This window comes from Crotalus tigris, unplaced genomic scaffold (genome assembly GCF_016545835.1).
Source record: "Crotalus tigris isolate CLP2741 ecotype Arizona unplaced genomic scaffold, ASM1654583v1 scf7180000017607.2124824, whole genome shotgun sequence".
Taxonomy (NCBI): Eukaryota; Metazoa; Chordata; class Lepidosauria; order Squamata; family Viperidae; genus Crotalus; species Crotalus tigris.
In genome coordinates, this window is record NW_024096509.1 from 744,806 (window position 1) to 772,529 (window position 27,724).

At 38.6% G+C, this 27,724-nt stretch overlaps 1 protein-coding gene across 12 annotated transcripts in view; it reads left to right on the forward strand.

Annotated features, from left to right (window-relative positions):
- Nucleotides 1–27,724, forward strand: part of GRIA4 (glutamate ionotropic receptor AMPA type subunit 4) — a 285,579-nt gene that overhangs the window by 108,984 nt on the left and 148,871 nt on the right. For all 12 annotated transcript variants that reach the window (XR_005554010.1, XR_005554008.1, XR_005554016.1 and 9 more), the window contains exon 3: nucleotides 8,807–9,046. Coding sequence is in view for 8 of the 12 variants with exons in the window: in XM_039321727.1 (XP_039177661.1) it covers nucleotides 8,807–9,046 (240 nt within the window). In the remaining 4 variants the exon portion in view is untranslated. The remainder of the gene's footprint in view (nucleotides 1–8,806; nucleotides 9,047–27,724) is intronic.

Consider the following 27,724-nt stretch of genomic DNA (forward strand, 5'->3'; position numbering starts at 1 on the left):
ATAGCAAATATAAAACTCCAATTAAAATTCAAGGTATCTGCCTCTAAGGACCAAAAGCACCTTTGAATAAATAGTTTAATATTGTAACAAGGTGAGGTCTTACAGATATTTCAGAGTGAGTAGTAGGGAGATAATATTACAGGAAGTTACAGAGAAGTCTTTCAGCCTCCCTCCCACCTCATTAGCATCACATGTGGAGGGAATTTTCAGTAGGCTTTCTCTCTATGAATGAAAGGATGTGCAGATTTTCTTTTGGGAACAAGCTGCCTGTTGTATCCTGGAGCTGCACTATCATACTCCTTTCCATACATTCTTAGCATCCACTGTCTGTCTCAAAATTCTGTGCATACTTGTCGAACAAGTTAGGAATTTCACAATAGCCAGTCTATGGCACTAAAGGTACTACTAATCTATCATCAATATCACCAGAAAGCGTGGCTAAAGGGAATTCAGTTCTGTACACCCCAAGTTAAAAAGGACATTGATAACTGGAGTGTGTCTTGCTTCAGATTTCACTTACTGACTCACACCCAGTTCCTGTGTCATCTTTCAGTTTACTTACTTTAGTATGGAAATCAAAACAAAGTCTCAATGATTGCCTGAATGATTGCTATCAAATAAGAGAATGCAGAAGAATGGTCCAAAATCCATCCAAAGGTCTGAAGGTTGGGTTATGATTGTCAATCGTTCCAAAGATCAGAGGTTCAAGATTTCTTATACAAAGAGGGATATCACACAAAAGCTAGAAATCAGACATTTCTTTGGGCAAAGGAAACACAAGTCAGAGAGCTGCTTCTTAAATCATATTGCAGCCAACTGTCATCAATCAAGAGATTTACTTCCTTGCTTGGCAAGAAGCCTAATATAATGGCATTTCTCTGCTCTTCACTATACTCATTGGATGCAGTTATTCAAACATAGCATCGCAGTCCAACTCGGAAGGGGAGTGAAAGGGAAAGTTGCCAAGCAAGGAATGGCCTGGCTGGTGGGGCCCTGAACTAAGCAGGTATGGGGTGAGTGAAGCATTTCCACCCTCTCCCCTACTTACCTCACCTCGTGGTGGCAGCAGCGTGATGTGCCGAGCAGCCTCCTGCCGTGAGCAGCCACAGAAGTGGGCTGGCAATCACGCAGGTGCCTGCTGGATGGGACTATTGGTGCCGTCACTACGAGGTGAGGCAAGTGTCACAAAAAATATAAGACTTCCCCCCCAAAATAAGACCTAATGCCTCTTTTGGAGGCAAAAATAATATAAGTCCAGGTCTTACTTTCAGGGAAACACAATAGTTGGAAAACTACTCAATTTTTTTTATTTAGTTAAAACACTTAGTGCCTGGTAGAGATGCATTTTTCTTCAAGCAATCATACAGTTTGAAGACTCATAGTCTTCCAGTTTCTATCCAATCTGTATCTCTTACCTTATATGCTAGCCTTTTGTTATCCTAGAACTGCAGAAGAGGGACTAAGGATAAAAATGTGAGATGTGCTTAAATATGTTGGTAGCTGAATTCGGATTAAAAAAAGGATTTTTCAGGATGAAGCAGAGATCATTCTGAATAACTTTGTATACAGAGTAAGACAGGAGGTATGAGAGAGGAAGATTAAAAAGCAGCAGATGGGAAAGATAGGAGAAGTGTCCCTAGTATAGAAATCTACTTCACAAAGATGGACAAAGTGGTATTTTTATGATTCACAGAGAAGGCTGCAGCTAACTCTTCCATTTGACCTTGGAAATGACACTTTTATCTCAAGATGTAAAAACACCCATACCAGAAAGCCAATCAAGTCAGAAATTGTCAGCAAATTCTTATCCTCTGTCAAAAAAAAATAAGACCATGCTAAAGATTGTTTTTATTTTTTAGATGTTTTCCAGGTGCAGTTTTCAAAATATACCACAGTTTTCTGGAAAACATCTGAAAAGTTAAGTTTACTATCATAAGAGAACCAGTCTGGTGTAGTGATGAAGGTGCTGGCCTAGCAACCAGGAAACTACGAGTTCCAGTCCCACCATAGACATAAAAGCTAGTTGGGTGACTTTGGGCCAATCACTCACGCTCTCTCAGCCCAACACACTTCACGGGGTTACTGTTGAGGGAAAAAATAGAGAAAGAAGAAGTATGTTACATACATTCACTACCTTGAGTTATTCATAAAATAATAAAGGCAAAATAAAAAGTCTAACAATAATAAGTGGAAGTTTTTTTGCATGTTGGAAAATTACAGTGGATAATTTCCAATGTAGTTTGAGCCTGAGTTTGAGCACAAAGTCAGTCCCTATACCCAGACTACAGTGAGCTCACACAACATTCAGTTTAGCTAGCAGAAAATACAGCTTTATTAACCTTTTTTCTCTTTTGTTGTGATATCCAATTCCCAGAGACTGTCTGGAATATCCCTGCAGTTTTCTTGGCAAGATTTTTCAGAAGTGGCTTGCCATTGCCTCCCTCTTTAGGGCTAAGAAAAACTGATTGGCCCAAGGTCACCCAGCTGGCTTTGTGCCTTAGGTGGAACTAGAACTCATAGTCTTCCAGTTTCTATCCTAATGCTTTAACCACTACACCAAATTGCTTTGCACTTATTAAACATTAGCAAACATCAAAAACAATTAACTGGCAAACATGGGATAGAAGGCAGGCAAAAACAGGGAGAGTTAAAAGTTTGAAGCAGAGGCAAGAATTTATGCTATCACTATCTCTCTATATCAAAAGAACTGAATTTTCCAGAGCCTCTGAAAACGATACTATGGGCAATTAGCCTCCATAATAACAAATGAATGGGTTTTGGTTAATCCAGTGGTCAGCCTTTTAGGTACATAAAGACAGAAGACTAGAAATACTACCAAATGATCTCTCCTCTTTCTGGCCAATTAACATCTTGGTGGATGGAGATGATGCATCTAATTGACTGCGCAACATTAGTTGTTATTAATTCTTAGCAAGATAAATAGATAACAATTGATAATAAATAGATGATATACAGATGACAGATGAGAGAGAGAGAGAGAGAGAGAGAGAAAGAGGGGGGGCAGGCAGGTCGACAGACAGACAGACAGACAGATTTTCTCCATCACAACCTGACTCTAATAATAATAATAATAATAATAATAATAATAATAATAATAATAATAATAATGATGATGATGATGATGATAATAATAAAGTTGGAAGGGACCTTGGAGGTCATCTAGTCCAACCCCCTGCTCAGTCAGGAAACCCTATACCATTTTGGACAAATGGCTGTCCAGTCTCTTCTTACAAACTTCCAGTATTGGAGCATTCATCATGTTCCACTGATTAATTGTTCTAACTGTCAGGAAGTTTCTCCTTAGTTCTAGGTTGCTTCTCTCCTTGATTAGTTTCCATCTGTTGCTTCTTGTCCTGCCTTCAGGCACTTTGGAAAATAGCTTGACTCCCTCTTCTTTGTGGCAGCCCCTGAGATATTGGAACACTGCTATCATGTCCCCCATCATCCTTCTCTCCATTAAACTAGACATACCCAATTCCAGCAGCCATTCCTTATATGCTTTAGCCTCCAGTAATGTAGTCTTCCAATAGTGTCCGGTAGTAAGTTAATATTCTTGTGCCTACCTTAGATAAACTTGTCAAGCATGTCCATAAGGAGTATATGAGCACTATAGTACTTCTGCTTGTTTTCCCCTGACATTTTCAAAGATATACTGCCTTCAAAGACAGCCTGCCCAATAGTGGAAGTCATATATATCCACTGGTACCTGATGGTTGTGTCCTTGGTGAATTTTTATAATTCTTTAAAGCTATCCACATTAGTAGTAAATTCCATAGCTTATCTTGGTGATGTGTGAAGAAATATTTTTTATCTACCATGAGTTTGAAAGATCAAGAGAAGAGTTTTTGTCTATCCATTTTCTCCATACCACAAAGAATGTTAGAAATCTATCCCTTATCTATTTTTAATAATAACACAGAACATTTTTCTCTTTCTTTTATTCTCCATTCTGATTTAGTGCCCACCCTTTCTTACTCTAAGGATGATTTGCCCCCTACTAACTTCATCTGATTTACTAGATGTGCTGACATAGTAATGAATATCTGTATATATTGCTGAGATAATTATGTCCCCTCTTGTTGAAAATTAATACAGTAATGTTTTGTTTTAAGTAGAAGAAGCATATATGATTAGTCTCTGGAGCTACTATATTTAAAACACTGTTTTCATTAGAACAGGCTGTCATGTTTATGGGCATCCTCCATTTTAAATTAAAAATACTTTCTTGAGGGGAGAAAGTTCTAGTTTTATAAATGAGCTTATTTTCTTCCTTTTTAAGGAGGAAAAAGAAAAGGACAAGAATACTTACGCGTAAAATTGGATCATAAAAAAATCTTACTTTTTAAAAAAAACATGGAAGCTTTTATTTTCCCCCTCCTTTCTTCTTTTATTCAAAACAAAAAGGCAGTTAAGCTTTATAAGAGATTATTGTATTAATTTGTGGAAAATGATAGTGTATAGAAATATGCTAATTTTAGTTTTATCAAAAGAAATGTATTACATGAGTTAGGGAGACTGAATACAGTGACATCTTTTTCATGTTTTTATTTCAAAGCGCTTTTTATTTAAAACTTAAATAATCTATGTAAGAAGGCAAGAGAAAATTTTGATAAGAACCTAGCTATCTTTAGTTTCCTGTAATCTTAATTATAGGAATGTATTTTCAACAATAATCTTATAAATGTAGACAAGAGTAACTTAGTCAAATCAAGGTAATTTCAATCAATTATCAGAGATGAATATATGGCACTTCTGATGCTAGTAAACCCAACTTTTCTAAGCCTGAAACGGGTTTTGTGGTCCAGTAAATTTTGTTAAGCTATGTGTTACCTATCCCTAAAACTAGGGTATAATGGATATAATGGAGGGAGTAGTGAAAGTGTTATTTGTGTGGCATATGTGTTTATGAGTATGAGATGTACATATATTTAATGTGCATGGCCATCCAATCCTATGCATACAAGTATCTGCAAGTTGTCCCTTCACAAAGTCTTTGTGCAGTTCGCAGCATCCAAAAGATGGTTCTGTCAGTCAGAAATTATGCATTTCTGTCCACTGCAGTGTGTTACTTTACAATTAAGGCTGCAATCTTACTCTATTTTAGAGTAAGTCCTGTTGAAAGCTATAGACCTAAGTAGACACGTTGTTATGCATATTAAACAAACCACTGCTTAGAAGTTCAAAATCTTTGAAATCAGCCTATATACCTGTCTATGGAGATTCTTAGTCATCCAAGTCGTGGTTGTCACGAGGCAACTGGACTTTCTTTTTTCTCTTTGAAGACATTTTGCTTCTCATCCAAGAAGCTTCTTCAGCTCTGACTGGATGGTGGGGAATGGAAGGATTTATACTGGTCATTTGCATTCTTTTAGAGGGTCAATGATGTCACCTGGAGGTTTATCTGTGTCGTCAGGGTCACCTGAGTAGTGCAAATGTGTGTGGAGCCTTCTTGGAACTGTTGAAAGGATCATGTTGTAGACTGAAGATAGATGATGTCGTATCCCTCCCCCTATGTTGAGAAAGAGCTGTTCAGTTTTGATATAGATGGCCTCTTTGACCCCTCTTTCAAACCTGATGGGCAAGATTCAGCAGTCCATCTACATTAAGCCTCCAGGTAGCATCAACAATTCTCAAAAAGAATGCAAATGACCAGCTGTCTGCAAGGAGTATAAATCCTTCCATTCCCCACCATCCAGTCAGAGCTGAAGAAGCTTCTTGGATGAGAAGTGAAACATCTTCAAAGAGAAAAAAGAAAGTCCAGTTGCACCTTTGGGACAGCCTATATACATGCACAATCCTTCTACATGTTCTAGGATTTATTGCACTTTACCATCTTCTAGTCTCCAGAATGGGGTAGACTCCATCTCTGTTAAGTCATCATTATATCAAAATAGTAATGTGAATTGTTTTTTCTTTGACCATGAACTTATTGTATAACATGGAGAAAGCAACATTTTCACATTTGAGCACATTTAAAATTTTTGGAGCATATTGTTAGCTTTCTTTCCAAACAGCTATTATGATAAATATATTCACTTATCAGAAAACAAACTGGATGATTTTTGTAAATGAGCAAGCTCTAGAGAACCCTGTTAGATTAGAACTTTTCCATAACTGACTTGTAAAGTCATTCTGAAGTTAACTGATTTTTTTTCTGAGGTTATAGGGAGGGAAGCGTTTTCCAGGAGCTTTTGTTGTTTTTGTGGAAACCAATGAGCATGGAGAACAAAAAGAAAGACTCTTAAATTTACCTTCAATTGTGGCATGCAGTTTTCTAGGAGTCAGAAAGGAATCCAATAGATTCCAACATATAGCAATAAATTAAAGGTTTTCGTTTTATTTTTGTATATTTTCAAGTCTTGCCAAATGTCCTATTTAATTGGGTGAATAACGATGAAATGTGTATTGTCATGCAAGCACTGCCTATTTTATAAATTCAACATTACACACAGAGTATATGGAGTTTGCATTGTGATATTCCTCAGTCTGACAAAAATTCCAAATATAGAGGACATCTCATCTATACTTTATTTTATTCTGAGCTCTAATGTTCATTGACAAAGGTAAGTTCATTTACTCTTTAAGCTCCAATCCTTTTTCTTTAAGTTTAACACCCATCTGTTTTTGTTTTTATGTATCTTGATAAACTATAACTTTATTTTAGACTGATATTTCTCTCATTTGTGCTTCAGGAATTTGTTAACAAACCTTAGAAGATCTAGGTCTCTCCAGATTGATCACTAAAATAAGGAATTTGCCTTAGTGTGATTAGAAAACATTCTCCTTCCTGATCACCTGATTTCTTATTAAATGTGGATGAAAAAATATCGACAGCAATCACATAGAGAATAGACAAGGACACCATCGATTACCATATTCTGCACAATCTGGCTTTCTGCCAGAAAATCTGATAATATTTGGAAACTTAGCTGGTATCCTGGATGCATATTTAGAAAAAATAAATCTACAGTGATCATCTTGGTGATTATAATAATGGCCTTTTTATGTGATGCAGTGTTTTTTTCTTTGAATAAATAATTCAGCAGTATCACAGGGATAGATATTATTTGCAAGCTTCCTTGAAGGAAGATATGAAATATCTTACATTAATAAATCAATGGCTGAGTAGCTGAAAGAATACTAAGTAAAATGAGATTAATTGGACAAAAGATTTTCTTGTACCTTTGGGTGGAGGGGGGCTGACCAGAGAATGTTTTAAAAAGGTTGGCTGTCAATTTCACTATGTTGGAAATGCTAAATACATTAAGAGATACTTATTTGTTCCACTCTCACCCCATTTATCATTTAATATCCATAAATGTATTAATATTGTTATGAATACCATACCAATACTCTTGAATTATAATCCAAAAATGTAGAATTTACGAATTTATCAAAACAGATCTCCGTCAGTAATTAAGGTTTGATGAGGTATATGAAAATTGGACTGAATGACTTTTAAGTGTAAATGTGTATTGTTACAGCTGTTTTTTATTTCTCTTTTTTCCTGTTCGTTACTACGTTTTAGATTTTTTCATTTGTGTGTATTTGCATATAAAATCACAATAAAAAGATATTGGGATTCGAATACAAAAAAAATCTCTGTTAGTTTGTAGTTCTACTTAAATTGTCATCATGTGGTAGAAAAGGAAAAATATTTTCTTTCTTTATAACCCTGTAACTTTGGTTATGGAAAAATTAAAAAAAGATAGTGGCAGAAAATATCTTTTGCACTGGGGTTTTTTCGAAGTGTGTGTGGGGGGGAATAGGAGCCAGAGAAAATCTCCCAATCAAAATATGGAGTTTCACCATTTTACTTTATAGGGTACTGTGGATCTATGAATATTTTTAGACATACAAATGATTATGTTATTAAAACAATCTTGCAGGATTTGTTAGGTGCCAAAACAGATAATGTGACTGCAGGACTTGTGTTATGATGGTTATCTTTATCTACTCGTGTATTTGCTACTCATTTTTATTATAGTTATCCAAATTTATAGACAAGTGGTGCATTAAAAACAAACCTTAAATTTCCAGAAGATACTAGAATTCTTTATCTTCTGAATTTGTGAAAAAGTTGTTAAACATGTTTTCCGATTGATGCTACTTTAATATATGAAATGTGAAGAAAAATATTAAGACGCCAATGCTGCTTTGTTAATAATGAAATTTACCAGGTCTTCTTAGGAATGGAATGAACATGAACTTGATAAAGACACTGTAGATTATATTATCAGTTCTACCCAATTATTGGATTCTTTGGAGTTTTGCTTTTCATATTCTTCTATATTTCAAGTAAAGATATTTTAAAATCTTACTGTTGAACATCAGTAATTACAGGATGACTTGCTAATTGTGCTATGATGTGTTCAAGTTAATTGTAAAAAATAGAATTCCTTCACTAAAGCTAATTTATGGCTAATTTAATTTTAACATTGTTGATATAAAAATGCCTTATAAATTTCAGCTATCATCTGAAGTGTTTATCCTGAATCAAAGGCTTCTGTAATTATTCACAGAAAGCAAACCAAATAATTAAAGTATATAATAAGAATTTATTATGATTGATAATATGTATCTTTATGAAGAAAGCAACAGCTTTCCATATTACCATGTGATCAAGGCACATGAAGGAAGCATTTTCCATATAGTATGGATCTAGATCTAAATCTAGATATCATCAGCAAGATAGGATCCATATCCTTAAAGTTTAGATTGGAACCATAGATGTTGCTTATTGTTTCTATGTTGTTTTAATTATATGTTTTATGTTTCCTTTCAGTCTGCTCCCAGTACTCACGAGGAGTTTTTGCTATTTTTGGACTGTACGATAAAAGATCAGTACACACCTTGACCTCATTCTGCAGCGCCTTGCACATCTCCCTCATCACACCCAGTTTCCCCACAGAGGGTGAAAGCCAGTTTGTGCTGCAACTGAGGCCTTCCTTACAAGGAGCGTTGCTAAGTTTGCTGGGTCATTATAAATGGAATCGCTTTGTCTTCCTTTATGACACGGATAGGGGTAAGTAGTGTTCCCCTTTATAACACTCACCTATGGAGAGATGTAGCCATGAGTGTAGGAGATGAGCAGGCTAAGCCCGAGTGTGGGGATCAAATATGTCATCAGTTTGGAATCGCTATGCTCCCATAAGAGACCCAAGCCCAGCCCACATGAATCCCACCGACCCTTTTCTAGCACCAGTTGGGTTTGACCATTAGTAGATCAGATTCTTGTGTATAGCTAGCAGGTAATCAGCTTTTAGTGCTTTGAACTCAATTCCTGTTCTTGACTATGTGCCTTAGAAAGAAGAGACCCCAAAAGAGCTTTTCTTTCACATTTATTATTTATTAAGTTTATATGCTGCCCATCTCAGTGTCTACTGTTCATCCACTATAGCTGTTCTTCTACTAAAGGGTAACTTTTATATTTTCCTGGATATATATGACAGTCCTGAAGCAAATTTGTTTGAGTTTTAAAATTGTGCTAGAAATCTGAGTGATTTAATTTGTTTCCTTTTGCAGCGGGCTTTATTTATTTATGAATTTATAAACTGCTTCAGTCAATTGACTCTAATTTTCTTGAAGATGAAAAGTCAGAAAAAATAGCTGAAAAAATGGAGTTCCAGAATAAAAGGGAATGTTTTAATAGCAATATTTTTTTAAAAAAAGTCATTGCACCTTATCTTACTATATTCTTGGTGATTGGACATTGAAAACATTTGATATTTAAGATTAATTCTCCTTACCCATTTTAGGACTGTTCTGAAGTACAAAAAGATATAAAATTGCTTATTTGGATTACACCGTGCATAGCACAGGCCATAGGAGATATGTCAGAAGTATTTGAGATTCTACTTTATTTCTGCTGCATTGTTACAAAAATGGACACATGCACTCAAATTTTCTCTTTCTTATTAAAATTGTCATTTAATTAGTAATATTTCCTTGTATGATTTATTGTATTGGTAATTTTGGTCAGGTCTATATGAAAATAGTTCCTACATTGTACTATTTTATTTGTGCCTAGTTCTGTTTGTTCTTTTTGTGTTATTAAAATGCTCAGGTAAAAAAAGTTTTGGAGCATTTTGTTAAAGTTTTCACTTGTTTCTGCTTTGCAGTTTGTTTTGGATGAACAGAATATAGTAAATAAGACTATAGTTTCCTTAAAAAAAATACAAACTCCCCCTTTCTTGTCTAAATTGCAAAGATAAATTACAGGCTCGCCATTTTGAAATATGTGACAGCATACCACAGGCAGTTTCAGAATTTTCTTGCCTGAAATATGTTTTGTAAACTATTCTTCAAGAAGCTATATAAAAACCTGAAATATTGTGAATACATTTTTGAGATGGAGATTGATACAACCTTTATGTATTCATATGAAAAATTCCAGAATGGTCGCTCTGCTAGTCTATAGCCTGAAAGAAATAAAAAGTCTTGCTAATTTACAGATTAACCACTTGATATCACCATTTTTCTTGCCAAGGATCAAAATGATAAACAAATTTGATGAAATAATCTTTAGCTGAGATAAATGTGTGACAAAACAAAAATTTTCCACTAGCATCATTTGATTTTCTTTTCCTCTTTTCTCGCTTTCCAGAAACTCTTTCAAAAAACCACTCAAATTAATCCCTCAATTCCCTGAAGTAGATATTGGTAGTAATAAATACTAGTCATGGTGTTAATATCTCTTTTTAAATGCTGAGGTAGTATTTCTTGGATATAATATTGAAAATAACTTGAAACAGCTGCTTTGGAATGGTGTGTCTGTCTAACCAGCCAATTAACTATTAACTTCATGAAGCAATTTTTACCGTAGGCTTACATACTTTTTATCCTCTGTCTCTTTACCGTTAGACCATAAAGCACCCTCAAATCACTACCCCAAAATCACTTTCTCAGTTGCAAACTAAATATGTTTTTCAGCTAAATATAATTTAAACCGAAACAGTCAGAAACAAAGAACAGTCCATTAATATCTTGCCAATTTCAGTTTGAAAACCAAGCTTTCTTCTTGGTTTTCAAAATGAAGTTTGAGTGTATAAGTATCTCATTGTATTTAACTGGTAAGTACAGGTAGTCCTCAAATTAAATCATAGGTTTCGCCTGCCCATCATAGTTGTAACCATGATGGTTTTACAGTCTATTTTGTGTGATTGTTAAATGAACCCATCGTTTGCTATAGGCCAGTTTTGCTGAAAACTGGAAATAAATGCCAAGTTTTGGCAATATCATTGTTAAACATGGTCATTTGACCATGGAATGCTGCAAACAGCCATAAATTTATGCAGGCTGAATGCCCAAAGTGTGGTGATGTGACTGCATGGGAGCAACCATCAGAACTTTGAATCTGGGTCATAAGTACCCCCCCATAGGTCCTTTGTAACTTCAAATGGTTGCAACCAATCATAAATCAAGGATACATTGTTGCCACTACCAATTTTCTTGGTAATAGAACATTGCAATGTTTTTCAGCTTCCTAGATTGTACCTAGCTCTAGAATTCTTGAAGGTCTCCATCTGCATTGCATTCAGCACTTAGTTTTCTGTCTAATTAATTGTCTGTCACTTGCTGAGATTCTGTCATCACAGTTAAGCATGCCATATTTACAGTATTTAGAAACAAAGATATGCAATTCACTCGTGTTAGCTGTTTTCAAAGTTACATGTGAATTTTACATGTAAATAATCTTACTAAATTTATGTTGGATATTAAGATCAGAAGTATAGCAAACGTACTTTTTTCTTTATTTGTATTGAATGTATTTAAGCCTTGGTGGCGCAGTGGTTGGATTGCTGTATTGCAGGCTAACTCTGCCTATAGTCTGGAGTTCAATACTGACAGTGCTGGAGGTTGACTCAGCTTTGCATTTTTCCAGGGTCGGTAAAAATGAGGGTCCAGATTGTTGGGGGAAGTATACTGACATTTGTAAACTGCTCAAAGAGTGTGTAAAGCACTATGGGACAGTATATAAGTCTAAGTGCTATTGCTACTGCTATTTTATGATTTTGAAGTTAAGATAAGATTATTGCTTTTATAGGGTTTGCAACTGATAGGTTTTGATTTTAGGGAAAAGTTTCCTTCACCTGCTCTGCACATTGCACCAATTGTATATGAGGTAAACAGAAGCAGTTCAGAACTGCACTGCTGTCTGTGCTTTTTAATGTCAGTAGGATACCAATCTGTATGAAGCAGGTAATAGGTATTCAACACTGCTTTATGGAAATTGCATATCAGCATTTACTGATATGCATTCAGCATTTTGTTCATATAAAACAGTAGCTTTCACACATCTTGCGGTGTGTGCTTTTCACTGTAAATTTAAGCTCGATAAGAAAGTGTCTTGGAACATGCAACAAACATTGCTGCCAGATCAGTATCTCAGATATACCTCCTTAGTGATGTTGGAGTATAGCAAGACTCGGCTTCATGATCTTACATGTCTATGGAGATTCTCAATCATCCCGGTCATGGTTGTCCCAAAGGTGCTTTTTTAAAAAGGCAACTGTATTTTCTTGTTTGTTTGTTTTTTCCTTTGAAAATGTTACACTTCTTATCCAAAACTGAAGAAGCTTCTTGAATGAAAAGCAAAATGTTTTCAAAGGGAAAAAAGAAAAAGAAAATCCAGATGTCTTTTGGAAAAAGCACCTTTGGGAACAACACAGTAGGATATCTCTTAAAGCCACCCATTTCCAGGAAGTTACTTCAGAGATACTAGATTGGCATCATTTAAGCAGCATTAGTTAAATGAGGGTATTCAAGGCCACTCCTAAACCTCAGGTCAGTCACACTGGTTGACAGACAGTTGATAAATGAGGATCCTGCATTTCAGGCATCCAAGGAAGCTTTGAAAAGGATGAAAGGAGGAAGCCAGCTACACATCCACACTCGTATGCTTTAGAATTTTATTTCTCCATGGACATCTGAGTCCGGCAGCTGCTGTATTTAGCCTTTTATGTGGCCACAGGTGTTGGCTTCAGTGCTGGAACCCACAGTCATGGAAGACAAAGACAGGCACAGTAGTAGTTGCCAGGGACTGGCAATTATGCCAAGTAAACATTGAATGTAAAACAAATGCATGTGCCAATTGGGCTCCAAACTGAGCTTCTAGTTCAGGAAAAAAAATTAACTTGTCTTTTGAGAAGCATTCTCTGTACACTACAGACAAATGCCCAAAGCTTTTATAAGGTACAAGGCACGCATTTTGTTGAAACAACAACCACAACAAAAGTGGATTGGAAAAAAGAAGGCATAGGCTTTCAAAGACAAAAGCTGAATTAGCTTTCCTGCAATTATCTCACATTCCTCTGCGTACAGGCGGTCAAATTAATCTACAGTTAATCTCCACAAATTTCACCAGAGCTGAGAAAGGCCAAAATCATATGAGGGCAAAAAGTCAATAAGGATAAATTTCGTGAGAGATCTTGTCCTCAAAAGCCTGTCACTTCTTGGGCTCGCCCTTCTCTCTGTGATTCAGATCCCAAAAGCTATACTAGAGGATTTCACTTTCTTCTTGACAGCTTGCTTTCATGACATATTAGCCTCCTACTTAAAATCTTGATAAGATATCAAGTGGCAAGGGTAGTGGGCTGAAGTCACCTTCTCTAATCTAAACAGTGTGGGTTTTGGGACCTGGCCTTTTTTGAAGCTGAAAGAAGAAAGCTGCGGATGTATGTTGTGATGTTTATGTTGTGTAGTGGGAACAGGGAGGCATTGAAATAACAGCTCTTTATTAGTTCTCACAGAAGCAAGCTCTAGCAGCTGCTTGACTTATATTTATACGGACCGCCACTAGGCAGCGGCCAATCAATTTAAAGTATTCATTCCCGCCTAAAACAAAGGCTTAAAGTTATACAGTCTATAATTCAAATAGAACAAACAGTTAACCATTTTTATAACAGACCTTATGAATTGTTTAATACATAACAATTTGTATATGAAAAACACAAAATGAATTTCTTCCTCTTTAATACATCTGTGCAGTATTAAAACACAAATACAGTGGAATTGCTGTGAGAGACTAATGAACTCTAAGAGCTCAATCTTTGCACTGTTTTGTATTTCAGGGTGTGATTTGGGCAGGGAGGTTAATTAGTGCTTTCTAGATGATAAAATCTAGATCTATTACATAGGATTCCAATAGGAATCAATTCAGAGAATTTGTCTGTATGGGATGAAACAAAATCCAATTCCGAAAAACTCTGCAATGTTAGAGTAGAATAATATTGGAGCAGGTAGAAGATTGTTGTTATTTTAATATGTTGTGTTGAAGTTGTGAACCTGCTAGATCATAAATAAGTGAAAAAAGCGTACAAATTATAGGAATTTGCTACATTCTCAGTGATACTATAATATGGATTCTCTTTACAATTTGTACTATGGAAAGTCCTTCCAAAAGGTTGTGATTTTAATCCTTTTCATTCAGGATCTTTTCATAAATTAGATTTTGGAGAAAAATAAGATCATCACTATGTAATTATTTATATCTGTAAAAGTACTATATGCGTGCATAATAATTTTGTAAAGCACTGGTTCTGAAATTGGTTAGGAGCCAAATATATCCTATTATCATAAATATTTAACTACCACTGTGCAGGATCTTTGATTGAGTAACCTAAGCAAATGGAGGTTCCCACTCTGAGGAATGCTTCTAAATTGAAAGCAAGTAGATATAAGAGAGAGATAATAAACTGAGGAATGAAATCAAGCCAACAGACCTCTATTTTTGTTTTTTAATGTAAATATAAACATGGTTCTATACTGACAGCTGGCAACATTTTAGGATCCAAAAGCTGCCCTTGACTGTTTGGATAATGAGAGCCACTGTGATGGGCTACAGAGACTCCTCAACTTACAACTGTACACTAAAATTTATGTTGCTAAGCAAGGCAATTGTTAGGTGAGACACCCTCAATTTACAACATTTTTGTCATAGTTGTTAAGCAAATCATTGCAACTGTTAAATTAATCACATGGTCATTAAGTGAGTCCAGCCTCCCTATTTGACTAAGCTTGTCGGTAAAAAGCTGAAAATGTTGCAAATGGCAATCACATGACCCCAGCATATTCATGCCCATTGCCAAGAGACTAAATTTTGATAACCATGGGGATGCTACAATGGTCATAAATGTGAGAACTGGTTGTAAGTCGCTTTTTCAGTGCCGTTGTAACTTTGAATAGTCGCTAAATGAATGGTTGTAAGTCAAGGAGTACCTGGAGCGATGAAATGTGGGTGAATTTTGGATGAAGCATATTAGTGGGAGCCAAAATTTGCTCTTCTCTTCTGAATTTTGGCAGGAACTTGTGCATTTACTTTTTTAACTACCGTAGCTAGGCCTACGTTACACTTTTCTTCATGTGATTCTCATGCCAAATCAGCCCAATCTTGCCCTAATTGAAAGCTTCCATATAAGATTTCATTCACTGCCTTCTGTATTGGTCATTAATGTGTATGGAAAGAGTCTGAATATCAAATCATGGACCAGAAACAATTTGTTTTCTGCTTTTGTGGAAGAATATGGAGACAGCCTAGAAGAATTTTCAGCAACCATTATGTAAAAACCAGTTTAACCCTGGAAGGTAGCAGGGAATAAGAAACAAGATTTTCTTGGCTTGCTTTTGGGGTGAGAAGGGAGAGAGAGAGAATTTCTGTCAGGCTTTCAGGATTCTGTTATTATATCCTTCAATAAAGTTCTAGGACTACTTGTGGAGTCTGTTTCCTGACATGGTCTACCTTGAAGGGCTGACAGCTTTACCCAATTGGTAGTGCAAAGTGAAACTAAAAAAGACTATTCCTTAATGATAAATTCACAAATAGAATGAATACAAGGTCCTGGGAAAATACATCAGAATCTTGTTCAGCAATAAATCTATTCCATACAATCTGTATTTTTTCAGAATGGGATAAGTGAATGTCATCTGAGATTTCCTGTAAGAGAGGTAAATTATAGAGATGAGATCACCTCAGGTCCTGGTTAGGAAAAATGCTGTGATGCCATTTGCAAATTGCATCCATGTTCTCTCCAGCTGAATATGTGCATAAATGGGAAATTGCCAGCAACAATCAGAGCAAAATCAATTGACTTCAAAGGAGAACAGGTTTAAAAGGGAGGGAGGTAAAAGAAGATTCAAGATGCTGAAGCTTTTGTGAATGTGCTTGATGTTATTCATGAAGGTTGTTTGTGGTGGTTTTAGGTTGTCTTTGTTTTGTGGAAGAAGAAATGGAGTCTGCCTCAGGATTGCATCTTTCATCACTTTGCAGCCTCTTGTAATGCTTTAGATGCATTTTCTGGCTATTGCAAGTGCTGGAGGACGCTATGGGAAAGTGTGCATTGAAGCAAAGTAGTTGCTTTGCTGTCTTCATTCTTAGAAGTGAGGATGTTTGAGGCTCAGGGAAGCAGCCCTGAGGAAACTTTTACTCAAAGTGAAATAACCTTCTAGAGATCTGCACAGATCTGCACTTAAAAGCTCATTAATAGAAACCTAGCAAAATTACATTAAAGCTATATACCAGCCTGTGGGGTTCATAGAGAGGATGAAAAAAATCCCCATTCCAATGAAGAAATTATTGCTTGGAAAAGAGTGTCCTTCTCAAGATAAAACATAGTTTGGTAAAAAAAAAAAAAAAAACACAAGGAAAGTGGGCCACATGGAAGGCAAATAAGACTTTGAAAAGGCATACAACAATTCTGAGTGCAGATTGCTAAAACACTAGAAATATGAAATATTAAACATGTTTAAGAATATCAAAAAAGGAAGATGAAAGTTGACTGGAAACAGAAATATGGCTTTCACAGAAGATAATGGTAAAACCACATCATTGCAATTGGATACCAGTTCTGTTCCATCAGTTATATCACAGAACAAATTTAAATAGCATTTCAGAGGCATTTAAAGTCATCAGAAATAGTTCAGGAAAAAAAATGCTATACTAAACAGAAGCAATTTCTGTTGTAATACTGTGAAATAAAATAACCAATAAGGTATGTGGACTCATACATTGTAAAAAAGGTGGATCAGCACTCTGGCATCATGATTGGTTGAGGAAGTTCACTGATTTGGACATCCAACAGCAATCTGGGCACAGTTCCTGTCATTAAAGCTAATGAAATTAAGCTGGATTTGATTATGGTTTGCCTATTATGAGAAAATGCCACAAACGCCAAATTTCATAAAATATATTTGTTATGTCCTGAGCCTTGCAAACGGTTCGGGCGTTTGCAGGCAGTCCCGGGCAGGTGCAAAGCTGTCCGGGACCAGACAGGCTGTCGCCAGCGCCATGCGCATGCGCGGGTGCTGGCGCGGGAAAAGTAACACAATTACCCGGGAGTTGCCTATATAAGAGGCTGCGAGCGTTTGGGAAGCCATGAAGCCATCTACTTGTAAGCTGAACGCAGAATAAAGAAAACTGAGAACTCCAACTGCTTCTCGTGTCTGCTTTGCGCCAAGGACTCAACACTGGCGACGAAGGTGGGATTGCCTTACACCGCCTGGGAAGGAAGAAGTGTAAGCTTACCCAAGTGAGTCCTGAGCGGCGGAACGGCGTCGACTCGGCAGCTACCCGCCAATCCAGTGCGCATTCGGGGGTAGGCTGGCTGATAGACCCGTCTCCTGAAGATGGCGAAAATCGGAAGGCTTTCGGAGTTCGACGTCTCACATCCAGAGCGATGGGAGTCATACGTAGCCAGGGTGGAGAACTACTTCAAGGCAAACCAAGTGAGGGAAGAGAGCTTGAAGGCTGCCACCCTGCTTTGTGTTTGCGGTCAAGACGCCTTCGACATCGCAGAAAACCTTGCAGCACCTGTTCCAGTAGAGTCTGTCAGCTACACAGATCTGAAGAAGCTATTGAAGGAGCACTTCCACCCCAAGATGTCCGTCATCGCATGGCGCCACACCTTCGAGCAGAGGGATCAACGGCCCGGTGAGTCGGCCAAAGAATTCATCGCCGCATTACGCCAAGCACTGCGAGTTCAAAGACCTCGAAGAACAACTGAGGGACCGATTCGTGTGCGGGTTAAGGCATCAAGATCTACAACAGAGACTTTTCGCTAAAGAAGAATTGTCCTACCAAGATGCCTTAAGGGAAGTCACCGCAGAAGAAGCAGCAGGCGGCGCTGTCAAGAACATGCGGCCGATCAGAAACAGTCCAGAGGTTGCATCCGTGCACCAGGAAGACGTCCAAAGAAACTCCAAGGAGGATCCGGACGAGGAAGTCGACCGTCTCCACCCCACGAAGGAAGAAAAACAGAAGGGAAGCTCTTCAGCTCCGCTCAAGTGCATCGGCTGTGGAGGTCGCCACAGGAGAACCGACTGCAAGTTCCGCTCCGCTACCTGCTGGGCATGCGGCAAACAAGGACACATTGCAGCTGTGTGTCTGGGCCGACGAAAGGTACAACCTCAGGAAGAACTGCGCCTGAAAGGTACCAGATTCCCAAGCCAGAATAGGGTAGGGTTTTGCGCTTCGCGAAGAAGCATCCTTAGGACAGGCACACACAAGCCCATTAAGAAAAAGCTGTCACTCAAGGTGGAGCTACAAGGGGTTCCATTATCTATGGAACTAGACACAGGGTCTGCCCTTTCAATCATCTCATTGCATACATTTAGGAAGATTTGTTCTGGTAGTGGAACTCAGGCCAAGTTAAGGCCTTCTGACATTGTGTTAACAGATTTTCAAAATTCAAGAGTGTGTGTTAAGGGGGAGGCCACCCTTAACGTGCAATACAAGAGTTTTGAAGGTCCACTAGACTTATTAGTAGTAGGGGGGTGAACGAACGAGTCTCATAGGACTCGATTGGTTTGAGGCCCTGGGGATACACGTCACAGGACTCAACAGTTTACAAACACTCGACCTACAGGAAGTCTGCAAAGAATTTGCAGATGTTTTCAGCCCCCAGCTGGGCACATTCAAAGGACCCCCTGTGTCCTTAAAGCTAGACACCACTGTCACTCCCATTAGAATTAAAGCAAGAAGGGTCCCTTTTGCTTTAAAGAGTAAAATTGACACTGAGTTAGACAAACTGATTCAACAGGGAATCCTAGAACCTGTTGATTCCAGTCCTTGGGAGACCCCCATTGTCACGCCTCTAAAGGCAAATGGGGACATTCGCATTTGTGCTGACTACAAATGCACTCTGAATAAGGCATTGCAGCAACATTCCTATCCTGTTCCTGTGGTCAGTCATATTCTGGCCTCCCTCAAGGGGGGGCGCGTTTTTGCAAAGCTTGACCTAGCTCAAGCGTATCAACAGCTGCCTGTTGATGATGATGCTGCTATAGCTCAGACTATTGTGACCCACAGGGGAGCCTTTAAGGTAAAAAGGCTGCAGTTTGGAGTGAATTTCGCTCCTGGGATTTTCCAAAGCGTAATGGAAAACACACTGCGGGGCATACCGGGGGTTTGCCCCTACTTTGATGATGTCTTAATTGCAGGAGACTCCACACACATTCTAGCTGAAAGGCTCAGGGCTGTTCTGTTAAGGTTCAGGAAAACAGGCCTCAAGCTCAAAAAAGACAAATGCAAAATTGGGGTGCCTTCTACTGAATTTCTGGGATTCAAAATTGATGCTGCTTGAATTCACCCTGCTGAATCCAAACTAACTGCCATTTTAGAAGCACCTAGGCCAAAGTCCAAGGCCGAACTTCAGGCCTTCCTGGGTCTCCTGAATTTCTACAATTCTTTTCTTCCACATACAGCTAGTGTAGCTGAGCCTCTTCACAGGCTACTAGACAAGCAAGCAGTGTGGTGGTGGTCACAGACGCATGAGGCCTGCTTTAACGAAGTCAAGGCCTTGCTCACTTCTAACAGTGTACTTGCACATTTCAACGAGTCTCTTCCTGTGTGCATCGCGTGTGATGCGTCCCCTTACGGGGTTGGGGCTGTCCTGAGCCACCTCAGGTCTGATGGAACTCAGGTTCCTGTTGCATATTATTCCACAACATTGTCTTCTGCTGAGCGCAACTACGCTCAGATAGACAGGGAGGCTCTGGCTGTTGTTGCTGGAATTAAAAAATTCCATGACTTTCTATATGGCAGGCATTTCACGGTCTTCACTGACCATAAGCCTCTGCTGGGACTGTTTACCACACGTAAACAAACTCCCAAAATCATTTCCCCTAGAATGCTTAGGTGGTCTATTTTTCTGTTTGCATATGATTTTTCCTTACTCCACAAGCCTGGGAAAGAAATGGGCCATGCTGATGGCCTCAGTAGATTGCCCCTGCCAGTAGTAGAAGCTGACCCTGCACCAGCTGTCAACATTCTATCAATCCAAGCCTTGCCCGAGCTCCCTGTTAGTGCCAGGGATGTTGCCGCTGAAACAGGTACAGATCACACACTTTCACGTGTCCGTTCCTGGGTTTTGTCTGGTTGGCCTGAGCACTGCCCTAGTCCTGAGTTTCAGAGTTTCTGGTCCAAAAGGAACGAGCTGTCCCTTTCTCAGGGTTGTCTGCTTTGGGGAAACAGAGTTGTCATTTCCACCTCAATGAGGGCTAGGGTCTTAGAATCCCTCCACGAGGGTCATCCTGGCATTGTTCGTATGAAGGCTCTTGCGCGCAGCCACTTGTGGTGGCCTGGTTTAGATAATGATATTGTGGCTAAGGTGCATGCATGCCACCTGTGCCAACGATCTCGCCCAGAGATGCCCCAAACTCCCGTGCATAGATGGGAGGAAACACAGTCCCCATGGTCTAGGGTGCACATTGACTACGCTGGGCCCTTTCAGGGCCATTTCTTCTTGGTCCTTGTTGACAGCCATTCAAAATGGCTTGAGGTTGTGCCTGTCTCATCCACCACCACTGCAAAGACTATTCAGGTACTGAGGGGGATTTTTGCTGCACACGGGCTGCCAGATGTCATTGTGTCTGACAACGGCCCTCAATTCACTTCCTCCGAATTCCAAGCTTTCTTACAGGCAAACATGATTCGTCATGCCACGTCTGCACCCTTCCACCCGTCCACCAACGTAATGGCTGAACGTATGGTGCGCATCACAAAGGACGCATTGAAAAGACTCACCTACGGGGACTGGCATCACAGGTTGGCTGACTTTCTCCTTTCTTATCGCACCACACCGTCCACTTCTACAGGGAGAAGCCCAGCTGAACTTCGTTGGGGGCGTCACCTTACTACTAAACTTGACCGGTTGCATCCGGACAGACTGCCTTCATCTACCTCACATCCTAGGGCACCTAGACAACTACTTGTGGGTGCCCCGGTTTGGGCTCGCAATTACGGCCTGGTCATACATGGGTCCCCGCTTCTGTGTCCAGGATCACAGGTCCTCTCTCCTACGAGGTTGCCCTGGACAACGGTCGTGTCCTGCGTCGGCACATCGACCAACTTCGCTCTAGGCGAGACTTTTCTGCTGAGACTCCTGGGTCTTTTCCAGGGGGGGAGGGGGACCCTTGGGAGCAAAGGGAAGGGCAAGAGCTACTGCCCATCTCCACTGAGGGAGCCACAAATGGCCCATCCCAGGGTTCCGCAATTGCTCCGAAAAGAAAGTCATGGAGCTTACCCACACAACAGGCACTCACGCCTACTCCAGCCAGGGAGTTACCCCGGGGGCATACTCACTTTCCACACACATCACACAGCACTCCAGTCACGGAGGATACCCGGGGGCATCCCAACAAATCATTCCCCGCAAGAGAGCTGGCACACAATCCCCAAAGTTGGCCTGACCTTACCCCAAATCCTCCAGGGAGTCAAACATACAGGGAGGTGGTCGAGGAACCAAGTCCCGACTACAACACCTCTAGCCCAAATCAGGGAGTAACTGAGTTTTGGGAAGGTACAGAAACCCACACAAGCCCGGACACAGAACGGGGTTCAGGGAATGGACAGCCGCCTGACAGGTCTTGGACGGACCTAGGAAGTTCAACAGTGATGGCCAGCAGTGGCTATCACTTCAAGGGACCCGAGGGTCTACAGCTAGGCAGGTCAACCAGGTCACAAAGTGACAGAAGCCCTGGCCTGACGAGCCCGGTGGGCGAGCAAGCAGGCCAGGCATCGGGGCACAGTCCTTGGAAGGCACCAAGACAAAATAAGGAGAACAGGCTCACATCTCCCTCCAGTCAGGGAACTCATGCTAGTAACCCAGAGCTGAGAAGGTCACAGAGAGCAAAGACATCTCCTAAGTACCTAAAGGATTATATAACATTGCTGGCAAGGCAAAAGCCAGCAAACAGTGGGAGCACTGGGGAACGGAACATTGTATAGAGTAAATGATTAGATGTTGGTAATAGTTTTAGCCCGGGGGAAAGGGGTGTTATGTCCCGAGCCTTGCAAACGGCTCGGGCGTTTGCAGGCAGTCCCGGGCAGGTGCAAAGCTGCCCGGGACCAGACAGGCTGTCGCCAGCGCCATGCGCATGCGCGGGTGCTGGCGCGGGAAAAGTAACACAATTACCCGGGAGTTGCCTATATAAGAGGCTACGAGCGTTTGGGAAGCCATGAAGCCATCTACTTGTAAGCTGAACGCAGAATAAAGAAAACTGAGAACTCCAACTGCTTCTCGTGTCTGCTTTGCGCCAAGGACTCAACAATATTTATTTACAAAGAACATCCAATCATTTTGTAATAGAGGTAGTCCTTGACTTTCAACTATTCATTTAATGACCAGTCAAAGTTACAGTGGAACTGAAAAAGAGTGATTTATGACTGGTTCTTGTACCAACTGCAGCATCCCCTCCATTAAGTAATTTGATTGCTTGGAAACCAGCATATATTTGATGGTTGCTTAATCCTGGGGTCATGTAATCAACATTTGAGACCTTCTCAACAGCTTCTAACAAGAAAGTCAATGGGGGAAAAACAGATTCACTTAACTGTAGTGATTTGCTTAACACCTGTGGGGAAAAAAGGGTCCTAACATTGGGGGTGACTCAACTGCCTTGCTTAGCAATCAAACTTCTGCTCCCACTTGTGGTCATAAGTTGAGAACTACCTGTATGCAAATGATAGAAACTGAGCTGGATGCAATCTAGCTAAAACAATGGAACTGTGAATATTGATGGTGATTTTGAAGTTACCCTTAATCCATAATTTAGGCTAAGCAACAGCCCTTGGCTAGAGTGGATATTTTTGCTTACTAGGGACAATTTAGGAAAACATACCTAGCAGACATATATTTTCAGATGGAACTGGAAGGAGATTTCAAATTTGTTTTTACCAGAAATATACACAAGGACTTATATCATTTTAACAGCTTTGTTTTTAAAATAGATCTGCAACATGGCAGAGAGAGCCATGGACCACATTGGTGCCACAAGGTTTTCTAATAATAAAATGTTATTTAGATGATGTCATTGTCAGAGAAAATTAGAAAGCAAATCTCTGCAAAATCTCAAGGCAGCACTGTAGAGATAGGTGGACCTTGGTCTTTTAAGCATGGTACAGTATCTGTAAATTTTTTAAAGCTAGTATTATCCATTGTTCTCATACCATTGAATCACCAAGCCTACACAAATATGCAGAGAAAATAGAAGCAGTCATGAATGCCCCAAGGTTACAAGATATGTTGCAACTACAATCCTTTTTAGGGTTTGTTAATAATTATATAAGATCCATGCCAAATTTAGCTCCCATGAGACATTCTTTAAACATGTCACTACAGTAGGAACTACAGTAGGAACAAGAATGTGAACCAAATTATGACATCACTCAAATATTAAAACTCACACTTACCTCTGAATTTGGCTTGTGAAGCATTGCAATATGGAATTTACCACCATAAAAGCTGGTAGTGAATTCTCAATACCTTTTTATCATGCTCATTTAAAGCTACATGGAAAAAATATGCTGAGTTTAATTTGGAGAGTTAAATATTTTGACTGTTATCTGTACAGAAGAGTTTACCTCATCACTGATCATCAGACATTACTTGAAACCAGTCTTCAAAGTATAGTAAAGCATTTGTAGATTTGTAAATATAATCCTGGTGGAGAAAGGTGTAGTATATTATATTATTATCATTGTTATTGATTTATTAAGAATGCCTGTGGTCTTGTATTGAGACTTTATTATATTGACCTGCCATTATGCATTGAAACTCTTCAGACTGACTGGGTTAATTTAGTACAACAGAAACTGACAAAAATGGAGCAGAGTTAGTTTCATTGTGTAAATTAAATCCAAGCCAATTCTTATATCCATATAAATCTACCATCTAATTATATCCCCACATACTCTGTTCACATTCCTGCAACTTAAGTTAGCTTGAACTTAAGGTGAGGATAAAACTCACAGTTCAAATATTACAATAACTTTCTTTTCTCCAGAATGCCTACTTTGAAAAGGAGAAATGCCTACATTGATAGAGGCAAGGGACAGACAGGAAGGCCTAAGCTGTTTAAGAGAAATTTGGCTAGGTTTTTTTCCCTTCTGTTTAAACCCCCCCCCTTTTGGGGGGGTACCTTCCAGTCAGTGTTGACTCTTGGCAACTGTCTGGGCAATTCCTGGCAGTTTTCCTGGCAATGTTTTGGTTGCCACTTCTTCCTTCCTAGGGCTGAGAGATAGTAACTGGCCCAAGCTTACCCATCTGTTTGGTGCCTAAGGCTGGTCTCCCAGTTTCTACCCTGATACCTTGACTATTACCAATGGTTTCAGATTCTAGCCATTTGTGTGGAGATACTAGAGCAGATTTTATTTAAAAATATAAATGAAAGTGCCTGCTTTCAGAATGCAGGAGAAAAGAAAAGAGACAACAGGTCTGGATCAAAAACTAAAAGACAGAAAGTTATGCTGTATGACTTCTTGACAGATTAAAAATTGACAAATCACCTCATTCCACTAGAATTCATCTGATAATCAGATGTAATATTGTAGCATTAATAATAACAATGCATATCAGAAAACTAGGGTAAGCCAATATAATATTTTGTATTGGGAGAAGAGTATCCAGGAAATTACAGGCTAGATGATTTAATCTTTGTTCCAAGTAAATTTGTAGAAAGTAGTATTAAAAAGTAGGTTATCAGGCAGGCTTTTTGAAGTAGCAAGCTGTTCATTCATTTGTTTGTTCGTTCATTCGTTCGTTCGTTTAATATTGCAGCCCATCTTAAAAATGCAAGTCTGGTTCACAACAATAATAAAAATCAAAAATAATAGAAACAATAGCAGAATTAATAAGCTTGTCTTATTCAAGGTGAACCCTGACTCAGAAACATATTAGAGTTTGAATAGTATCAATAAATATATAAGGAATGGTGATATGATAGAGGCTAATTGTTAGATTTCAAAAAAAAATGATTAAGGCAATATTGTAGCAGGATTCTCTATAAACTTGGTACTGCTGAGAACAGGTTGCTTTAAGATTATGTAGCTTGTGAAAGAGGAAACAGTGGGCAGGAAAACACAATTCTCACAATGAGCAAGTGTATGCAGTGAGACTCTAACAGAATCTTTCCTGGCATTTTTACTGTACTTTTTAACTTGTTTCTAAAATTAGCTGGAATTACAGTTGAGCAATGAGATGGCCAGCTTTACAATGATCCCAATTGTTAAAAGCAAAAAAGGAATAGTAAGTAAGGTCATTATGATCTTTACACATTGGCTAAATGTGTTCCAATGGTAGTAAGAAAGAAGTGATGAACATTGGAGCAAAATAAATATCTGGTCACATCTACCTGACCCACTAGAGCAGGAGGCAAGGAATTTTGGAGGTTCTATCCCTTAAGGACCCAGAAGAAGGGTCTTCTCTGTGGGGGCTCCCTCTCTATGCAACATCATTCCCACAGAGATTAGACTGGTCCCGACTCTAACACTCTTCCGGAAGACGCTAAAGACTTGGTTATGCCAGCAGACCTGGGGAACCCAGAGCGGGCTAGAGCCCATTAAATTGTTTGTTCAAATGTGTGTTGTTGCCAGGGTGAGGGCGTCGGGAGTTATTTTTTTATTATTTTTCTTCTTGTTATTTTTCTTCTTTTTATCGAGTGTTTCTATATCTGTGTAAGCTGCCTTAATTCACCATGTACGAATAGGCTGCAATATGAATTTTCCAAATAAATAAAATTATAAATAAAAAAAATCAGTTGTAAGCTGCCCATCTCATCTAGAGATGACTATTCCCATTGTATATAGACACCAATGGAATCCAAACTGGCAGCAAATGACCAAAATAACTCCTGAAATTGCAGTGAATGAGTAAATTAAAGTATCATCATTGTGAAAAGATGATTCCTTACTACTGTTTTTAGCTTATTTATTAGTAATAAATTCAAATTAGTTCAACTGAACTTGTGAGGTGATAACTCAAAATTAAGTTGTAGTATGCACTTAATACAGCATATAGTTATTGTAAGGAAAATTAATGTCCCTTAAATACATGGATTTAACTAGATTACATGGCTTTAAAGAGAATTTGTCCAATTTATGGGAGATAAAGCCGCAATTTTAGTTATGATGGCTAAATAATAATAATAATAATAATAATAATAAAGTTGGAAGGGACCTTGGAGGTCATCTAATCCAACCCCCTGCTCAGGCAGGTAACCCTATAGTATTTCGGACAAATGGCTGTCCAGTTTCTTCTTAAAAACTTCCAGTGTTGGAACATTCACCGCTTCTGGTGGCAGGTTGTTCCACTGGTTAATTGTCATCATCATCATCATATCTGAGGGAATTTTTTTGAATGCCATTCAGAACTGTACATTATGAAGCAATATATGATAAGGCCTTCTCAGTCAGTGGGCCCTAATTATAACCACTCTTTACCTACAGCCTAACTGTCAAATTAATTGTCAATTAAATAGGCATCTAGCTATTAATTCAAGCTTTGGGGTCTTAGCTATTTTTTTCTCAGGTATTTTACTATATAATTTATTTTATCCCACTCAAATCTTTTGCTAGAAAACAGGTTAATTTCAGTAATGAATAAATGAGTGCTATTTCTGAGCATTAGTTACTGGAGTTTTGTTTCTTTCTCATTTAGATATTTAGATGTTATACATTTTGTTCATTCCAAATATAAATATAGGAATTAATTGGGTAATACAGAAATGCCAAAAACAAATAATAGACGAGAGATACTAGAATCCTATTGTATTATTATTATGGTACTTCCTTATGATTAGCTACACTATGCTGGTTTTGCATTAATTTGTTAGATGTTCTTTTTTTATTCAGCAATCATTCATTAAAAAGCAATGCTTTTTCATTTTTTTACAGTTATTTTTAAATTAATATGTTTAGAGGTATTTGATTATAAGTTAGGTATTCAAGAAAAAATTATGTTTCTTTTGCTTGTTAAGTTAGTACATTTCAGAACATAAATCGGTCAATGCATATATTCTGATTGGAATGACAGAAAAATTATATTGAATTGGCAGAGATCCATAATTACCCTGGGTCACATTTTTCATGCTGTCTACCAAATCCCACAAGCTTGTTTTTGTTTATCGCTAACACCAGCCCTGTGAACCATGGTACATGTTCTTATTGAATCAGTCATTTATTACACTTGTCATAAAGTTTCTGCAACTTGCTAGGACTTCCAGTAATACCTAATTTGTCTGTAGGAATTCTTAAATTGAAGTGAAAAGTATTAATGTGGGAGACGATAGGTGGATTTATATAATTTTCAATTCTTTTAAGTATTCTAAATCTTCAGAGCTTTTATAGGTACTAAAGAAAAAAAATAAAATTATGTTTATTAAGAACATAATTATTTTCCTTAGGACATTATATCATTAAAAGGAACTCTAC